This window comes from Xiphophorus couchianus, chromosome 12 (genome assembly GCF_001444195.1).
Source record: "Xiphophorus couchianus chromosome 12, X_couchianus-1.0, whole genome shotgun sequence".
NCBI lineage: Eukaryota > Metazoa > Chordata > Actinopteri > Cyprinodontiformes > Poeciliidae > Xiphophorus > Xiphophorus couchianus.
The window spans coordinates 29,509,914-29,524,164 of NC_040239.1; the positions used below are offsets into that span (position 1 = coordinate 29,509,914).

A 14,251-nucleotide genomic window follows, 5' to 3' on the forward strand; every position below is an offset into this window, starting at 1 on the left:
AATCTATATAAATATATTAGCTCGGCAGAGCCTGTCATTGGACTGTTGCCATAGCGGCCGTCAGCTGGCCAGGATACAGGGTGAATCGGCGTCTGATGGGACCCTGTTGAGTCCTCAGGAAATGCTCCCTCCTCCTCCTCGTCCTCCTCCTCCCCTTCTTCTTCTTCTGTGTTGCTGCCGCCAGCCTTGTGTTTCCTCATCGCCCACATATCAGCACCTCGCAGCGACCGACTCACCATCTGCAAGAAGAAGCCCGCCATCGCTGTGACCTCTCCTCCAGGCCGCACTGGGGCTTCCTCTTGCTCTCTTTCTGTTTTGTTTTAATTTTATTTTCTGGTTGGTGTTTTTTTTGGCATGTAACTCTTTGTTTTGCGGAATTTTTTTTTTTTTTTTTTTTTTGTAAAAGCTAGCGAGAACTGACTGTGTTCTCTCCATTAATAGTGACTAATGTCATGTTTTGATCTCCGTCACCAGCCCTTCCTCACTCCCTCCCTCCCTCTTCCTCAACCTGTTCGAGTGTTAGCAGTCAGTTTTCGGTGTCCATGGCAACAACGTGGCGGAACGAGCGGCAGCACCGGATCCCCTGCGCCTGGACCCGAGTCATGTTTTCCCATCAGCATCTATTACTGACATTTATTGTTGTTTTTGTTTTTTAAAATTGGGAGAGCATTACTGAAGATGGAGGAGGAGGAAATACTCTTTGCGGGTTCTGGTGGGTTTGCGCCAACAGGCATCAGAAAGCCCACACTTTGATTTCTCTCTACCATGTGTGTATGTAGTGCGCACGTGGTGTATAGTGTATATATACAAATGTGTGTTTATATTCAATATAGAAGATACACACACGACTGGCGCACCAAATCGTGCATGTGCTGCACATGCCCAGTGTGCTGGGGTCATGAAACAACACACTCGTCAGCTGTGGTTCGCTGTACACTGGAGAAATAAAGTTGTACTATTCAGTTTTCCCTACATGAATTAAATCAGTAACAAACGTTTTAAAGAAATAAATATTTGACACATAATGATTGATTTTGGTCCCGAGTTCATTTTAGCAATCTCTTTGTTTTGTTGTTTTTTTCTGAAGATGGTGTAAAGTTTGAACTGGTGTTTAGGTTGATTTTGAAGCCTGGCGAAAGCAATAAGGAAGCAAAAATAATTACAGTTTAATAAATAGTGCACTAAATATACTGACATGACTAACTTTAATATTGTCGCCTTCCTAAAATAATGGCTTAAGTTTTTTTGTTTTTTTTCACCAGGTCTTTTTTTTTTTTCTCTCCAAAAGATTTAGACAAAAATATTAGTCACCTGGCAAAAAACAAAACAACTTAGGCCATTTTTTAAGGTAGGTCACAGTATGTCTTTTGTTGTTCTGTAAAAAAAAAAAAAACAGCTATTTTGAAAATTCTAAAAAAAAAAAAAAATCAAGAAATATAGCAGCTTCACTCATTTAAAGGATTTCTTTTGGCAACTTTATTTGTTTTTTGAATGTTTTTGTAAATCTGGTTCCCAACAAAATTTTCTTTCATACTAGCTTCCAGATCCATTTAATACGTCTTTTTTTTTTTTCCTTTATATATTCTTGTTCTAACACCAAAGGCATTTTGCAATAAGTGATATTTTGGTCTCATCTGGGTGAAAGGAAAAGATGCACCGGGGATAATGGCAGCCTTGTCGAGCAAAATCCATTCAAGGGGTGACCAGAGGTTCATCAAGAGTCACATTCTTGCTGTGAAGCCACTCCTGAGCTCCTGACGTGTCGAACCCAGGAGAGAAAAAACTCCGCTCTCGCTCAGTGGTCCGATGTCCTCTTTTCAGATGAAAGTAAAATTTGCATTTCATTTTTAAAAAAAAATATTTTCTAATTGATCTTCTGTAATATTCAAATTTTCTGAGGCACTAGATTTAAGGATTTCATTTTCTGTAAGTCCTATTCCTTAAAGTTACACAAAATGAAGGCTTGAAACATTTTAACTTGGTGATGAACCTGATCTAGACGGAGTTTTACATGTGTTTGCTATATTATTTTTTTAGATTTGCAAATATTTTTAACCCTCCCGCAATTTTAAGAGATGGGGTCATTTGGACCCCATAACTCTTTCATGGTGCTGCACTGATTCCATGTGCGCTTTTCTGATTGTGTGTGTGTGTGTGTGTGTGTGTGTGTGGCTTCGGGAACTGACTCTCTGACCGGACAGCACCCCAACTCCTCCGCCTCCCCGCTGTCCGACCATCATTTGCAGCGTTCCTCCTGAGCATTGCGCTAATTAAGTCATATTATTTCCCACTGTCACATAAAATCCTAATAAGATACAGTAAAGTTTGTGTTTGTAATTTGACATTTAGTCAAGTTTAGGAAATGATGGTGGTTAACAGACATTGGATGAAAATGTCCACTGAGTCTGAATCTTTACATGCAATATTTACTCAAAACTACAAATAGTTTTTTGTCCTTTCAGAGACAAACATGTTTTTGTTTTTTTTTCTTTTTTGCTCATTTTTAATCAGCAACAATTTGCACAGTATATAGTCAAACTGCGGCGGGTATGTCTGATGCACTGTTTCTGTAATTGAGCAGAAGGATTAAACGGATCAGCAGCTCCATTTGTCCAACTGTGGGAACCACAAACACAAGCGCTTCCAACTCAGTGAGACTGAGACGCGAGGATTTGTAAAGAGTTTATTCGTACAAAAAGAAGGATGCTAAGAAAATTGCATGATAAATATTTTGAATAGCTTGAAGTATTTTGTAACTAAAACAGTGCCGTCAGTCAGTGGTGAATGGAAGCACTCGCACGGAGTACAATGAGCCCACCGAAAGCACTGGATTCGAAAACGACGTCGGAGACGAGTAACACAAACGCACTCAATGGGATCTCTGTGTTTCCCACTGCGACACACACTTCAATCTGTGGCGGCCGGCATCAGGACGCCCAGCCAGACACACACACAGACACTGGACATGTTTTCAGAATTCATTCAGTCTGCAGTGTCGGAGACAAAATCAACCAGAAAAAAAAAACAAGACAGCATTTACATCAAAATAAATTCAACAGAATCAAACGTAACGTTTTTTTTTCTTCTTCTTTTTTCCTTGAAGTTGTGTCATAAAAAAAAATCAAAACAAAGAAACTGAAGTTTAGTTCTTGTCCCAGTGCTGACTCCAATATGTTGGCTAATGTGATTATTGGTTACATAAAAACACTGACGGTATGATTGTGATCATCTCTGCTGGCCAGTATTATTATGTTAGAAATTAATGTTTGAGGTTACAATTTTTTTCATTTTAAATTGGGCTGATTGTGCCGTTTTGCTTTACCTTAAAGAGAAATAGCGTCTCGTTTCGCTATATAATGTATGGAGTAAATTGTTCTATCAGGACAATATTGATAAAAAATAACTTCTCAAGTCTATCTTTTGTAAGTAAATGCTTACACTAAAACTGATTATTCACTAGTCTGACTAAGACCTGGAAATAATCTACTGGTTCATTTTCAAAACTGTTGTCTCTTGAAATGGCTCTTGCAGGGACTGTCCATCGTTGAAGTTATGTTATATGTTTTTAAGTTGTTAATATCTTACCTTAATTCTTACGTATAGTACATAAGTCTTTCATTTACTAACACATCCAGATTATTTGATCCTGGAGGCAGCTAAGAGTCAAGATTAAAGTGAAATTCTGACATCTTAAAATTAATTTTACTTCAAAAACATCTAGGTTTATGCAAATTTTATCATTTGAGCCTGTTAATCATTGTCATGTTTGGCTTGGATACTTATTTACAAAAAAAATCTGTTGATTATATACATCGATTGTGGAGGTAGGATGTGGAGCGGCGCTAAAAATCTTCCTGACTACTCAAGAGATGAAACATGGAAATGTTTCCGGTCAGTATAACTGTCTGACACAGAGGTTTTAGTGTACACCACTGTAACTTTTATGCCTTCATTTTCTATTAGGTAGGTTTGTATAAATGCTTCACATGTTCCATTCTCAGTATATTTCACAGAGGAAGACAGTTGGTGCTGCACAGCCTCCAACCTCCATTTCCCTATAAAGACTTAAACCATCCAATGCAATGGTGACAGTTTATTAAAAAAAAAAATGACAGAGTCACTTTAAATTTCTTATAGTTGAATGGAGAGACGTGCAGAGGTACAAGCTGCCGTTGGCTCTTCTCAGACTAGCCGTTAGCTTCAGGCTCTACGATTAGCTGGTCTCAATTTATGCCAGATGAAGACCCTGAGATAATTATGTACTGCAGTCAAGATATTAGCTGCTTATACATTTTTAACAGAACCTCAGTCCCAATTCTTTTTAATTTTAGGTCATTACCAATAACAGATTACCTGAAAATCACAAGCCCCATACATTAATTAGTATACTTGACTTTTAGGGCTGTTTACTCGTGCCAGCTAGCTTTAAATAAGCTAGGCTATCTTATCTCTAAAACCAGGGACACAGCTAGTTAGGCTCTATCCCTGAAGCATCAAAGCTCTATAGCTCAATAGATTTAAATGTGGGTGGTAACATTCACAGTGATGCTAAAATATAAACTTTAGCTAGCTGCGTACACCCCTTTCTAAATTCCAGTATTTGCTAACATAAGGCAAATTAAGCTAAGCTAAATCTAGCTAAACAGCTGTTTACATGCAGAAGCATTTAACTGCCAGAACAAGGAAATAAATAAATACAAGAACGGTATCTCGTTATAATGAAATGTGAAACTCATAAAAACTTGAAAGTTTCTCATCATTAGCAAGAAGGTTTCTTCTTTTAGTGGGATACTGCTCCTGGATTTATTTACTAGCTTGGCCAGTTAAACACTTCCGTAAAAAAAAATAGAAGAATATATAACTCTGTTAGTTTCCGTATAGACCATTTAAATGTGCAGACATTTTAGAATTTCGTGTTTAGGTCCGGTAAATTGCATCATATAGATAGAGAATTTGAATAAATAATTTGAATTTATGGGATTTCTCTCATTGTGTGACACCAAACGACAAAAGAGGAAAGAAAAAGGAGCCAAAAGATGCCCGGTCCATCGAAGGAGTTTCAGTTCACAAGACACATAAAAACAGTCGACAAAAACATTGTACAGATATGTCTCTCTACAAAAAGATTTTCTGTCAAAAAAGTATGCTTTTTCTTATAAATATATCATCCAAACCTATTTGTCATTTTCATTTTAAAAAAATCACTCTTTGGGTTGATCCTTCCCAACAACCAGCTGAGATGACGTGAAGACACCTGCATAGGTTTGCACAGCTCCATTAAACACGCACAGACATGAGACATTAATGTGCCACACGGAAAATCATCCACGCTCAAACATCTGAGCTCGCTTCGTTGCGTTTCACCAATGGAGTCAGAAATGTCCCCCAAGTATGGAAGCCCGCAAGCTAAGAAATCAAAGTGCCTGTGAAGTATTGAAGCGAGAGGAATGGAGGTAGACCATCTCCACTAGGAGTGACTGCAAACGGTCACATTGAATGCTGACAGCTGTGGTGCACTGCTTTTCACCGGTGGAATTCATAGTTATTGTTCATATAATAAATCCTAATCCCTTCTCAAACTGATGTAAACAAGAAATTTGGTCAACTAGGAAGATGGCTGACATCCCGGAGACAACACTGAGCAGTGCTTTTTCTTCAAATGATGTCCATGATGTGAGCAGTAGGAAAGTAATACCACTAAGCTAGATGTAAGGAGTTCTACTACCCCCCCATAAAGGTTTATTCATCTGTCAGGGACGAGGATGGAGAGTCTCTTGAGGTCGCGACAACATCCCACAAACTGAAAAGTTATTTTTTTTTAATTTAGTTTTCCTGGTGTTTACAATAAAATTGTTAAAACACAAATTACAATTTGTGAAATTTCCCACAAAACTGGTGCCAAAAGTCAGGGAAAAATCCCAGTCTAATTGCAAAATATAAAACCTCAACACAGCCCAGGAAGCGGTTCTCAATAGACCCTCTGTACTTAGCAAATAATGTAGCAGAAGGGGCTTGATTTTATCAGGCTAGCTGCTTTGTTTAAAAAAAAAAAAACAAAAAAAACTTGCTTTGCACTTAGAAACTCAGTCTGAGATCTACTGCAATCAAAGCAACTAGCTGCAATAGCTAAGATGGTCAGAGGTTTCTTGAAGAAAAACTTTTTTTCTTTTTTTAATTTACACTTTTAGAACTGCATTTTTAAAATGCCCATAAGTCTGTCCATCAATCCATCCATCATCATACACCCTTGACCCTAGTGGGGTCGGGAGGGGTTCTGGTGCCTATCTCTACTGGTCAATGGGTCAGAGACGGGGTCACCATGGACAGGTCACCAGTCCATCGCAGTGCCCGTAAGTCATCCTCTCTATTTATATTCTTCCATTTGGGAATTGACCTTTTCCAGTTGTGTTGAACACACCACGCTCCGTTTTTCCCCTGACACATGAATAAACCTGAGAGACTCCCCATCGTTGTGTCACTGCACTCTGTCACTGCCAGAACTTCTCTTTATACTCTGAGCTCTAACTTAATACTTCAAACTTCTGCCTTTCCCCAGCCTCCTCGGCCTGATAACTGAGATGCATACTGTTCATGCTGTAGCGCTTTAACATTGTTCTCCACCTCTACAGAGTTGGCAGTGGGTTTTGTAGGCACTACAAGGAAACCTTCCTCTATGGAGGTAAACTTTGTGACCCTGTCCTGTTCTGTAAGACCAGAAAGCGAAGCGCTCTTTAGGGTGGATTGCTGAGCCAAAGCCTCTGGGGAAGTGTTGATTTTTATTTTTACCTTCATTCCCTTTCAGTAAGGAGCAGAGCAATGGGACAGATAAAGTGCAAAATTATCTGAACCTCCCCCCCAACATCAGCGCCTGCCTACCACTGCCTGTCTTTGGCTGAGCTGTTTACCCATACACTCCCTCACCTCCGTCTGTCTCTGCGTGTCTCTTCTGTGCTTTAAGGGCCAGTTCCGACAGGGCTCAGTTCTTTTTGAAAAAAGAGAAAAGTCTCTTGTCCCGCTCAGAGACGCGGCGAGCTCGCCTCGGGGACTGACTCCTCGACGATCCGGACAGCGCGGCGTGGACCGAGCGCCACTCGTCCTGGTGCTTGTCCATCAGCTGCTGGTCAATCACTCTGTGCATGTCGTCCTACGGCCAGAGACAGCAAAGTGAACGAGAGAGAAGGGAACCGCAGGGAAACATAAACAGAGATGGCGCCAGCCTGTGGGTGGAGGTGGGGGGGGCGGGGGGTGAGATGTGAAACGTTGGAGACAAGACTGGACTCTGTCAAGTTAACTGCTGGTGTAATAATTCAAGACGTACTCAAACACTAAGTCAAAATGCTTAGTGTTGAGGTCTAATGTAACTCACAGGTTAAGTTAAAAAGAAATATAATCAAAAACTAATACTGTTTAACAGCAATTACTAAAAGTAGTTCTATTCAATGAATTTATCCGTTTTCTTCCATCATTGTGGAAGAAATTTAGCTCAAATTTTGTGTCCTGTGTTGTTAAGGTCACTGAGACTCGATGTCCCACCACAGCAGTTCCTCCAGGTTGAGTTTGGCTAGGTTGTTGCAACTCCTGAGTTTTCCTCCTGCAGCTATTCTGTCGTAGTTTGAGGCCATTAGCCGCGTCTTTGTTACCAATGTGCACAAAACTTTGTCGGTATTCTGCTAATGTCAAAAAGACATAATTTAGCAGTTGCTGTGTTTCCATTGCATAAAAATAAGTGAATAAATGTGTTCACGTAATAAGTTCATTAAAAAACCCGCCGCCCTCCCACCACTTCCTGTTGTCTTCTTTGTGGTTTGCAACAGTGGCAATATCTGGTTGTGATTTGTGTGATGCAAAAAACTCAAGTCACTTTGGACCACATGGCTACCAGATTTAGCTGAGACGTCTAGGAATCCCTGTTTAGACGTAACAAAACATGCTCACGTGGACGGTTCGTATCCTTTTCAACATTCGAGTGTAAGACAAGTTAACTTTCACCTGCTGCACATTGAGGAGTGTGCACAAACATATTTTTCACAAACTCTTAATATATACTTAAAAATTAAACTATTTATTAGGACTGATTATTGAAATAATTGTCAACCAATTTAGTAATTAATCGTTAACTGGAGTACAGACTCAAATGAAGGCGATGTGCTGAAAGGACAGATTCAGAGCAATTAATCCAAAACTGTACAAAAAGTAAGAATATTTTTCATTCAAGACTTTAAGTATGTTGTACCCAAAACTCCTCAAGTGGTATAGTTTCAGCTTCACCTGGTTCAAATTCTGTGGAAAACAAGCAGGGTCCTGGAGGGTGCATGGGAGTTCGCCCAACCAGTCTACATGTGTTTTGTGGACTTGGAGAAGGCGTTCAACCGTGTCCCTCGGGGAGCCGGGACACGGCTCCCCGAGGGAGGAGTATGGGAGTACCTCATACTCCCGGGTTCTCCGGGAGTATGAGGTACCAGGCAATTTGATACCGGCTGTCAGGTCCCTGTATGACCAGTGTCAGAGTCTGGTCTGCATTGCCGGCAGTAAGTCGGGCTCGTTTCCGGTGAGAGTTGGACTCCACCAGGGCTGCCCTTTGTCACCGATTCTGTTCATCACTTTCATGGACAGAATTTCTAGGTGCAGCCAAGGTGTTGAGGGGATCCGATTTGGTGGCCTTAGAATCTCATTTCTGCTTTTTGCAGACGATGTGGTCCTATTAGCCTCCTCAGGTCGTGATCTGCAGCTCTTGCTGGAGCGGCTTGCAGCCGAGTGTGAAGCGGCCGGGATGGGGATCAGTGCCTCCAAATCAGAGGCCATGGTCTGGAGCCGGAAAAGGGTAGAGTGCCTTCTCCGGATCAGGGGGTTTGTCCTGCCCCAAGTGGAGGAGTTCAAGTATCTCGGGATCTTGTTCACGAATGGGGGAAGAGGGGAGCGGGAGATCGACAGGCAGATTGGGCCTCCTTTCTGAAGCTGCTAGCCCCGCGACCCGACTCCGGCTAAGCGGAAGAAAATGGAGAAGATGGATAATCTAAAAATAATCAACAGATCAGCCCCACACTGCATGGATAAGTCGAGCATAAATGCCTGAGCTTTTCACATGTTGATTTTGGAAGGATTTTTCCCCCCCTGTAGATGCATCGTTTGCTACAAATGATCAAACATTCACTAAAGGAATGCTATGTTACTGCATATTAATGAAATGTTTATTTTTCTATTTGAATTATTTATTTATTTTCATCTTTTAACGTAGTTGTAATGTTATATAAAAGTACCATAATACAGAATGTGACAGTTTTTTTTATCCGATTGATCAGAATAATCTATAACTAATGTAATTTTTAGTTGCAGCACTACTGTTTATATTTATAGGCTTTCTTGTTTGACATGTTTATGCTTAAAAATAAGTGTGGTCATTGTGAACTACACAGTCTCCTCTTTATGTTTGGCTTCCGGCCACCAGAGGGCTCCGACAGCTGGAGGACGATTAAAAAGAAAGGCTGGGCACATAAAAACACATTTTCCCACAACAGAAACACATTCAGTGCCAGCTTGTATGTTAAGCAGCACCAATATAAAACCATTGGTCACTAAATTGTGAATGTCTATGGATCAGTTAAGATGACCCCAGCCCAGTCTCCAAACAAAACTTACAGTGTTGCAGTAGGGAGAGAGAGAGAGGGGAGGTGGAACAGGGATGATGAAGGCTTGGATGGTTCTAGTAGCCTGAAATGAGCAGATCTTCAGCATGAAATGACTCGGCGTGCCACGGTCAGGTTAGAGCGGTGAGACAGCGGCTCAGGGCTCACCTCTAAGGCAGGAGGGGGGGAGATACCACGGGGGGAGAGAGGGCGGTACTGAAGTTGAGAAAGGCCACTAGATCAGAAACCACAAGAGCCAAACAGTAAAGAGCCCTGAGGAGGCGAACTGTGGGCGAGGAGAAGAGAGGAGAGAGCTGCCGGTTACAGAGGAGAGAGGGCGGGGAGGGAGACGGTAAGGTGTCCCCCTACTGGGCGCCGTCACACACAGCAGGCAAATATTAGGGCAGAGATTCTGTTAGCGGATTTAAAGCTACACTATGTAACTGTTTTACAAAGATAGGTTTTTCACATATTTGTTAAAATTGCCACAATGGTGTGACGAAACATCAAGCTCCTCCTCCTCCTCACAGCACTGCTGCTGGCGAACTGATGATGAAAACATGTAAGCTGTATATGTAAAACTTTCTTTGGATTCTCCTTTGGACTGCACTGCTGCGCTTTTGTTTTGTGTTTTGTTTCGTTCTCAAAAACTAAAATGAATGAATATATTTTTTGGGGGAGAAAGAAATAACCAATCAATGCCAGGAGGAAGGTTTTAGCGCTGTCAATCAAGCTAGTGTATGCACTGCTAAATGTCCTAACGGCGGAGAAACGACTTGCAGTTTCAGGAAAACCGTTTATCCGCCGTGATCAGTTGCTATTCTAACTAGCATTAGCATTCATGGCAGGGTATGTTGGTTGTTTCTGACCGGTATATTACTGCATCAGTCACTGGTAGCACTGGGAGAAGGCAGAGGAGCTTTTTCATAGATTATTTGCCTTATACTTTACTGTCACGGCATAATGATGATTTTACCAAATATGTAAGAAAAAAAAACAACTTTTTGATAAAAGTTACACACTGCAGCTTTTAGTCACAAATATGAAACCACTTAGAGCAATGGAATCGTGATGAGGAAGGTTAGTCTCAGTTCACTCAAATGGTGAATAAATGCACTTAAAAAAGCTGCCTGAACAGGTTGAGTTGCACTACATATACAAAGTTTCTATTTTCAATTTTGAAAAAAGCTGCTCCTTTGTTTGCTTCCTGTCCTCTCTGACCCACCTGCCAAGCCTCCAGCTGCTGTGACAGGTTGAGTTTCTGCTGGATGGAGTCCAGAAGCTGGCTGTTCAGAGACATGATGTCTATTTTACATTTAGCCAGCTCCATTTCCACAGCTTTCTTCCTGCAACGCACACACACACACACACACACACACACACACACACATATTGAGTAAGAAGACAGGCTTCAGTATTTTTACATTTGCAAAAACAAAAGCATCAGCTTTGTTTGAAATTGCTGGCAATATCTACTTAATGTATTTAAAATATGAAAGCAAAGATTAAAAACCCATTTTTACATCAAGTCTCAAGACGACATGTGATCGACCAACACAAAGTAGTTTAACTAGCGCGTCCAGTTAACCGTGAGCATCTTCATGAGACTGTTATACAACAACAGAGGGCTTTCAGTCAGAAGCCTCTTCAAGCAGCTGTAACGCAGACTGCTACAGGCGAACCTTCCAGCTCAGCATCAGCAATCTAAATATTTAGTTTGCAGCTAAATGTTAGTTAATTTAGAGCTAAATAAACCTAAATATTGCTGCTGTTTTGTTTTTCTTTTGCTGCCTAACTTTACAATAGCCACCCCGCTTATAACGAGTCAACATAAACCTCTTAAAGTACATTTAGTTACATCTGTATGGTTTGTGTCGGTGTGCTGTTCTGTGATTGACCCTACTTGGCGATGGCGTCGTCTCGGTCTCTGATGGCGCTCTGGAGCTGCTCACTGGGTTCTCGGACGTCTGCCATCGCCCTCATTCGCTCGTTCTCTTCCCTCAGAGAGCAGATCTCAATGGAGAGCAGCGCCATCTGGAGGTCGCACAGGAGGAATGGAGGGGAGTTGAGAGATGAACGCCTTGTGCATTCCAAACAGCTCGGTTGGCACGGTTTAGCGAGAGTGCTGCTCATGTGTGAAATAATTATTTGACCCAGTTAAAGTGCAGCTGACGTCAGACGGATGTTTGCAGGACTTGTTTTCGAGCAAAGAGAAGAAAGTCGGTTGCCCTGGAGGAGTGGAGGCAGGTTGGAGTCATGTCCTACATAACAACCCTTCATGAGTTTCCCCATCAACTCTGCTATTCTTGGACCTTAGACAGGCATTCCTTTAGAAGAAACCTCTGCATACGAGCTACCTCGCAGAACTCTGAATAAAGTCCAACAGAGTGAGTGAAAGTGTTAAAGTGGCAGTATTGTGTATTTTCCGGCCACACAGTGGTATTTTATAGCATAATCAAGTAACTATGTTAACTTCAGTTGTTGTGAAAATTCTATATATACCAAATATAACAAAAGAAATTAAACTTTGTAATGTAATTCCTTTAAACTGGGCTTCTGCCTCTTTAAAACGTCCCGCTCTTCCTGAAACTCCGCCTTCAGTAACTCATCATGGCTCCTATTAACCCTTTAAGAACGTTTTTTTTTTGTTTTTTTTTTACCAGAGTTTAACTGAGAAGTAGCTGATAATGAGCTCAGTCATATGCCCAGTTCCATCAGGTGTTTGCTAATTGCTGCTGGCTAGTCTGAAGGAGCTGAGTGGGGGAGTCACCCAGCTCGGATACCTCTGCTAGGAGGAGGAGCTGTGTCTCAAAGGCGGAGTTAGATCCACCCAAGCGTTTTGTACAGCTGAATGGTTGCTACGGAGATGAAAGGATTTCTCAAACGTGCACAAAAGAATCAATGCGACACTACAGGAATGTTTTTGATGAGGGAGTAACACAACATGATGCCGAGCTCAAAAGCATTGATTTTGCCTGACACTGCCCCTTTAAGTTGAGCATCAGAATACCTGATTGTGCATCTGCAGCAGCTCCTCTTCGTTGCCGCGTGTTTTGTGCTGCTCTGCTTCATAAAGCTCTCTGACCTCCTGCAGTTCTTCTCCCATCTTCCTCACCTGCTCCTCTAGTGCCTCCTCATCACTGCGCCGTGAACCCTTCCAGAAGGAAACAAAAACCCACTTCACAACACACACCCCGGTGAGGTGTACAGTCACAGCTCAGATGTCAATAGTGCTTCCTTTTTTTTTCTTTTTTTTTAAAGGAGTTCAAGAAAAATGTTGCGAGTTGCTGTCAGTTTAGTTTAACCAGCCTTGATTATTTATAGTTTTGTACGCACAGAAAAGACTGAAAGCACTATTTGTAGCCTAAAAATAAATCTGGGAAATGCTTACACGTCCAGGTCAACATTAGGTTGCGTTTGTGTGCAAGCGAAAGATCAGAAAATGTCTAAACTAGGTTTTTTGACTTTTACGAGAAGTCCAGATGTAGGTGTCTTCAGCTGAGATTGATATGCATTAAAGATAAACAGAAAACATAAACACAAAGCAATGTCTCTGATAGTTGAGTTGCACCACCACAAAACTGTAAGAGTTCAATTAACGTCTACTGTTAAACCCTGGTAGATTTAGATTTCAATCTCTTCAAGTTGCCAACATGATTCCACTGAGTGAATGTAAGGTTTCAGAGTTGTAATTAAAATGTGATGGAGAAGCTGGAGGGAGCTAAAGATCAGGGTGACGACCAGGAAAAACGTTCCAAAAGTCCATCAGTATTATAAGAACTGGCTGTTTACTGTAATTATATTATTAGTTACTAGGAATGTAAAAAGTATAGAATTTTTGATATGACATTTTTAAGAAAATACAAATGAAAAATGGATAGATTATTATTCTTAGAAGTCGTGTTTGGTCATGTCCACTCATGACCAAACGCCCCTGAGCATTGTTTTAAACATGCCACGCCCATAGGGGGCAGTGTAGTGCAAAGTTAAAACGTATGTCTGCTAGATGGAACTACTTTTAACTAGCGTATTAGAATATAGAGTTAATAAAACACAAGACGGCGTTGATTAGGAATCATGCCACAGTAAGTATTTGTTGCAGTCTAAAGCACCGGACCTTAAATCTTCGTTTTCCCATAAATACAGTCTTCTTAAATATCCGGTTTGGTTGGAGGTTTTCAGTAATAAATAAATGCATACAAATTTGTTTGTTTTCCCAGTTAGCTTTACCCTGAATGACAACAAGTTATGCACTGCGGGGAAAATATTTACTAGCCCCTGCCTCTTAAAAGAACCTCACTCAACTTAAAATAAATAATAATAATAATTTAGAATTTGAGCTCTGATTCTTTACCGTAGACTCATTCCCATCCAGCAGATTCTGTGTTAGCCTCCGTAGCTCTAACAGGCTGGTGTGAAGGCTCCCTGTAGGCACATCCTTCACCGAGGACGTCTCCGAGGACTCGTCCATGGACGAGTCCGTGGAGAGTGCCGAGTCCGTGACATCGTTTCCTCGGAGATGGGAACAGAGCGAGCGAACTTCGCAGTAGGCCTCCCAAAGTTGTAGACGCAGCTAATAACGGGAAGCGGTTAGATGTTCATTTAAATGCTTTCAGCTAGCAATGCTA

At 41.3% G+C, this 14,251-nt stretch overlaps 1 protein-coding gene across 3 annotated transcripts in view; it reads right to left on the minus strand.

The window, feature by feature from the left end:
• Positions 1–367: 367 nt before the first annotated feature.
• Positions 368–14,251, minus strand: part of bicdl1 (BICD family like cargo adaptor 1) — a 30,916-nt gene continuing 17,032 nt past the window's right edge. For 2 of the 3 annotated variants that reach the window (XM_028034246.1, XM_028034245.1), the window contains 5 exons: positions 13,978–14,196; positions 12,634–12,777; positions 11,527–11,657; positions 10,849–10,969; positions 368–7,144 (listed from right to left, as the gene is read on the minus strand). In XM_028034246.1, coding sequence (XP_027890047.1) covers positions 6,977–7,144; positions 10,849–10,969; positions 11,527–11,657; positions 12,634–12,777; positions 13,978–14,196 — 783 coding nt within the window. In that variant the 3' untranslated portion in view covers positions 368–6,976. Of the gene's footprint in view, positions 7,145–9,791; positions 9,910–10,848; positions 10,970–11,526; positions 11,658–12,633; positions 12,778–13,977; positions 14,197–14,251 lie in introns of all 3 variants that reach the window. The other variant, XR_003597630.1, reaches the window with a different exon arrangement.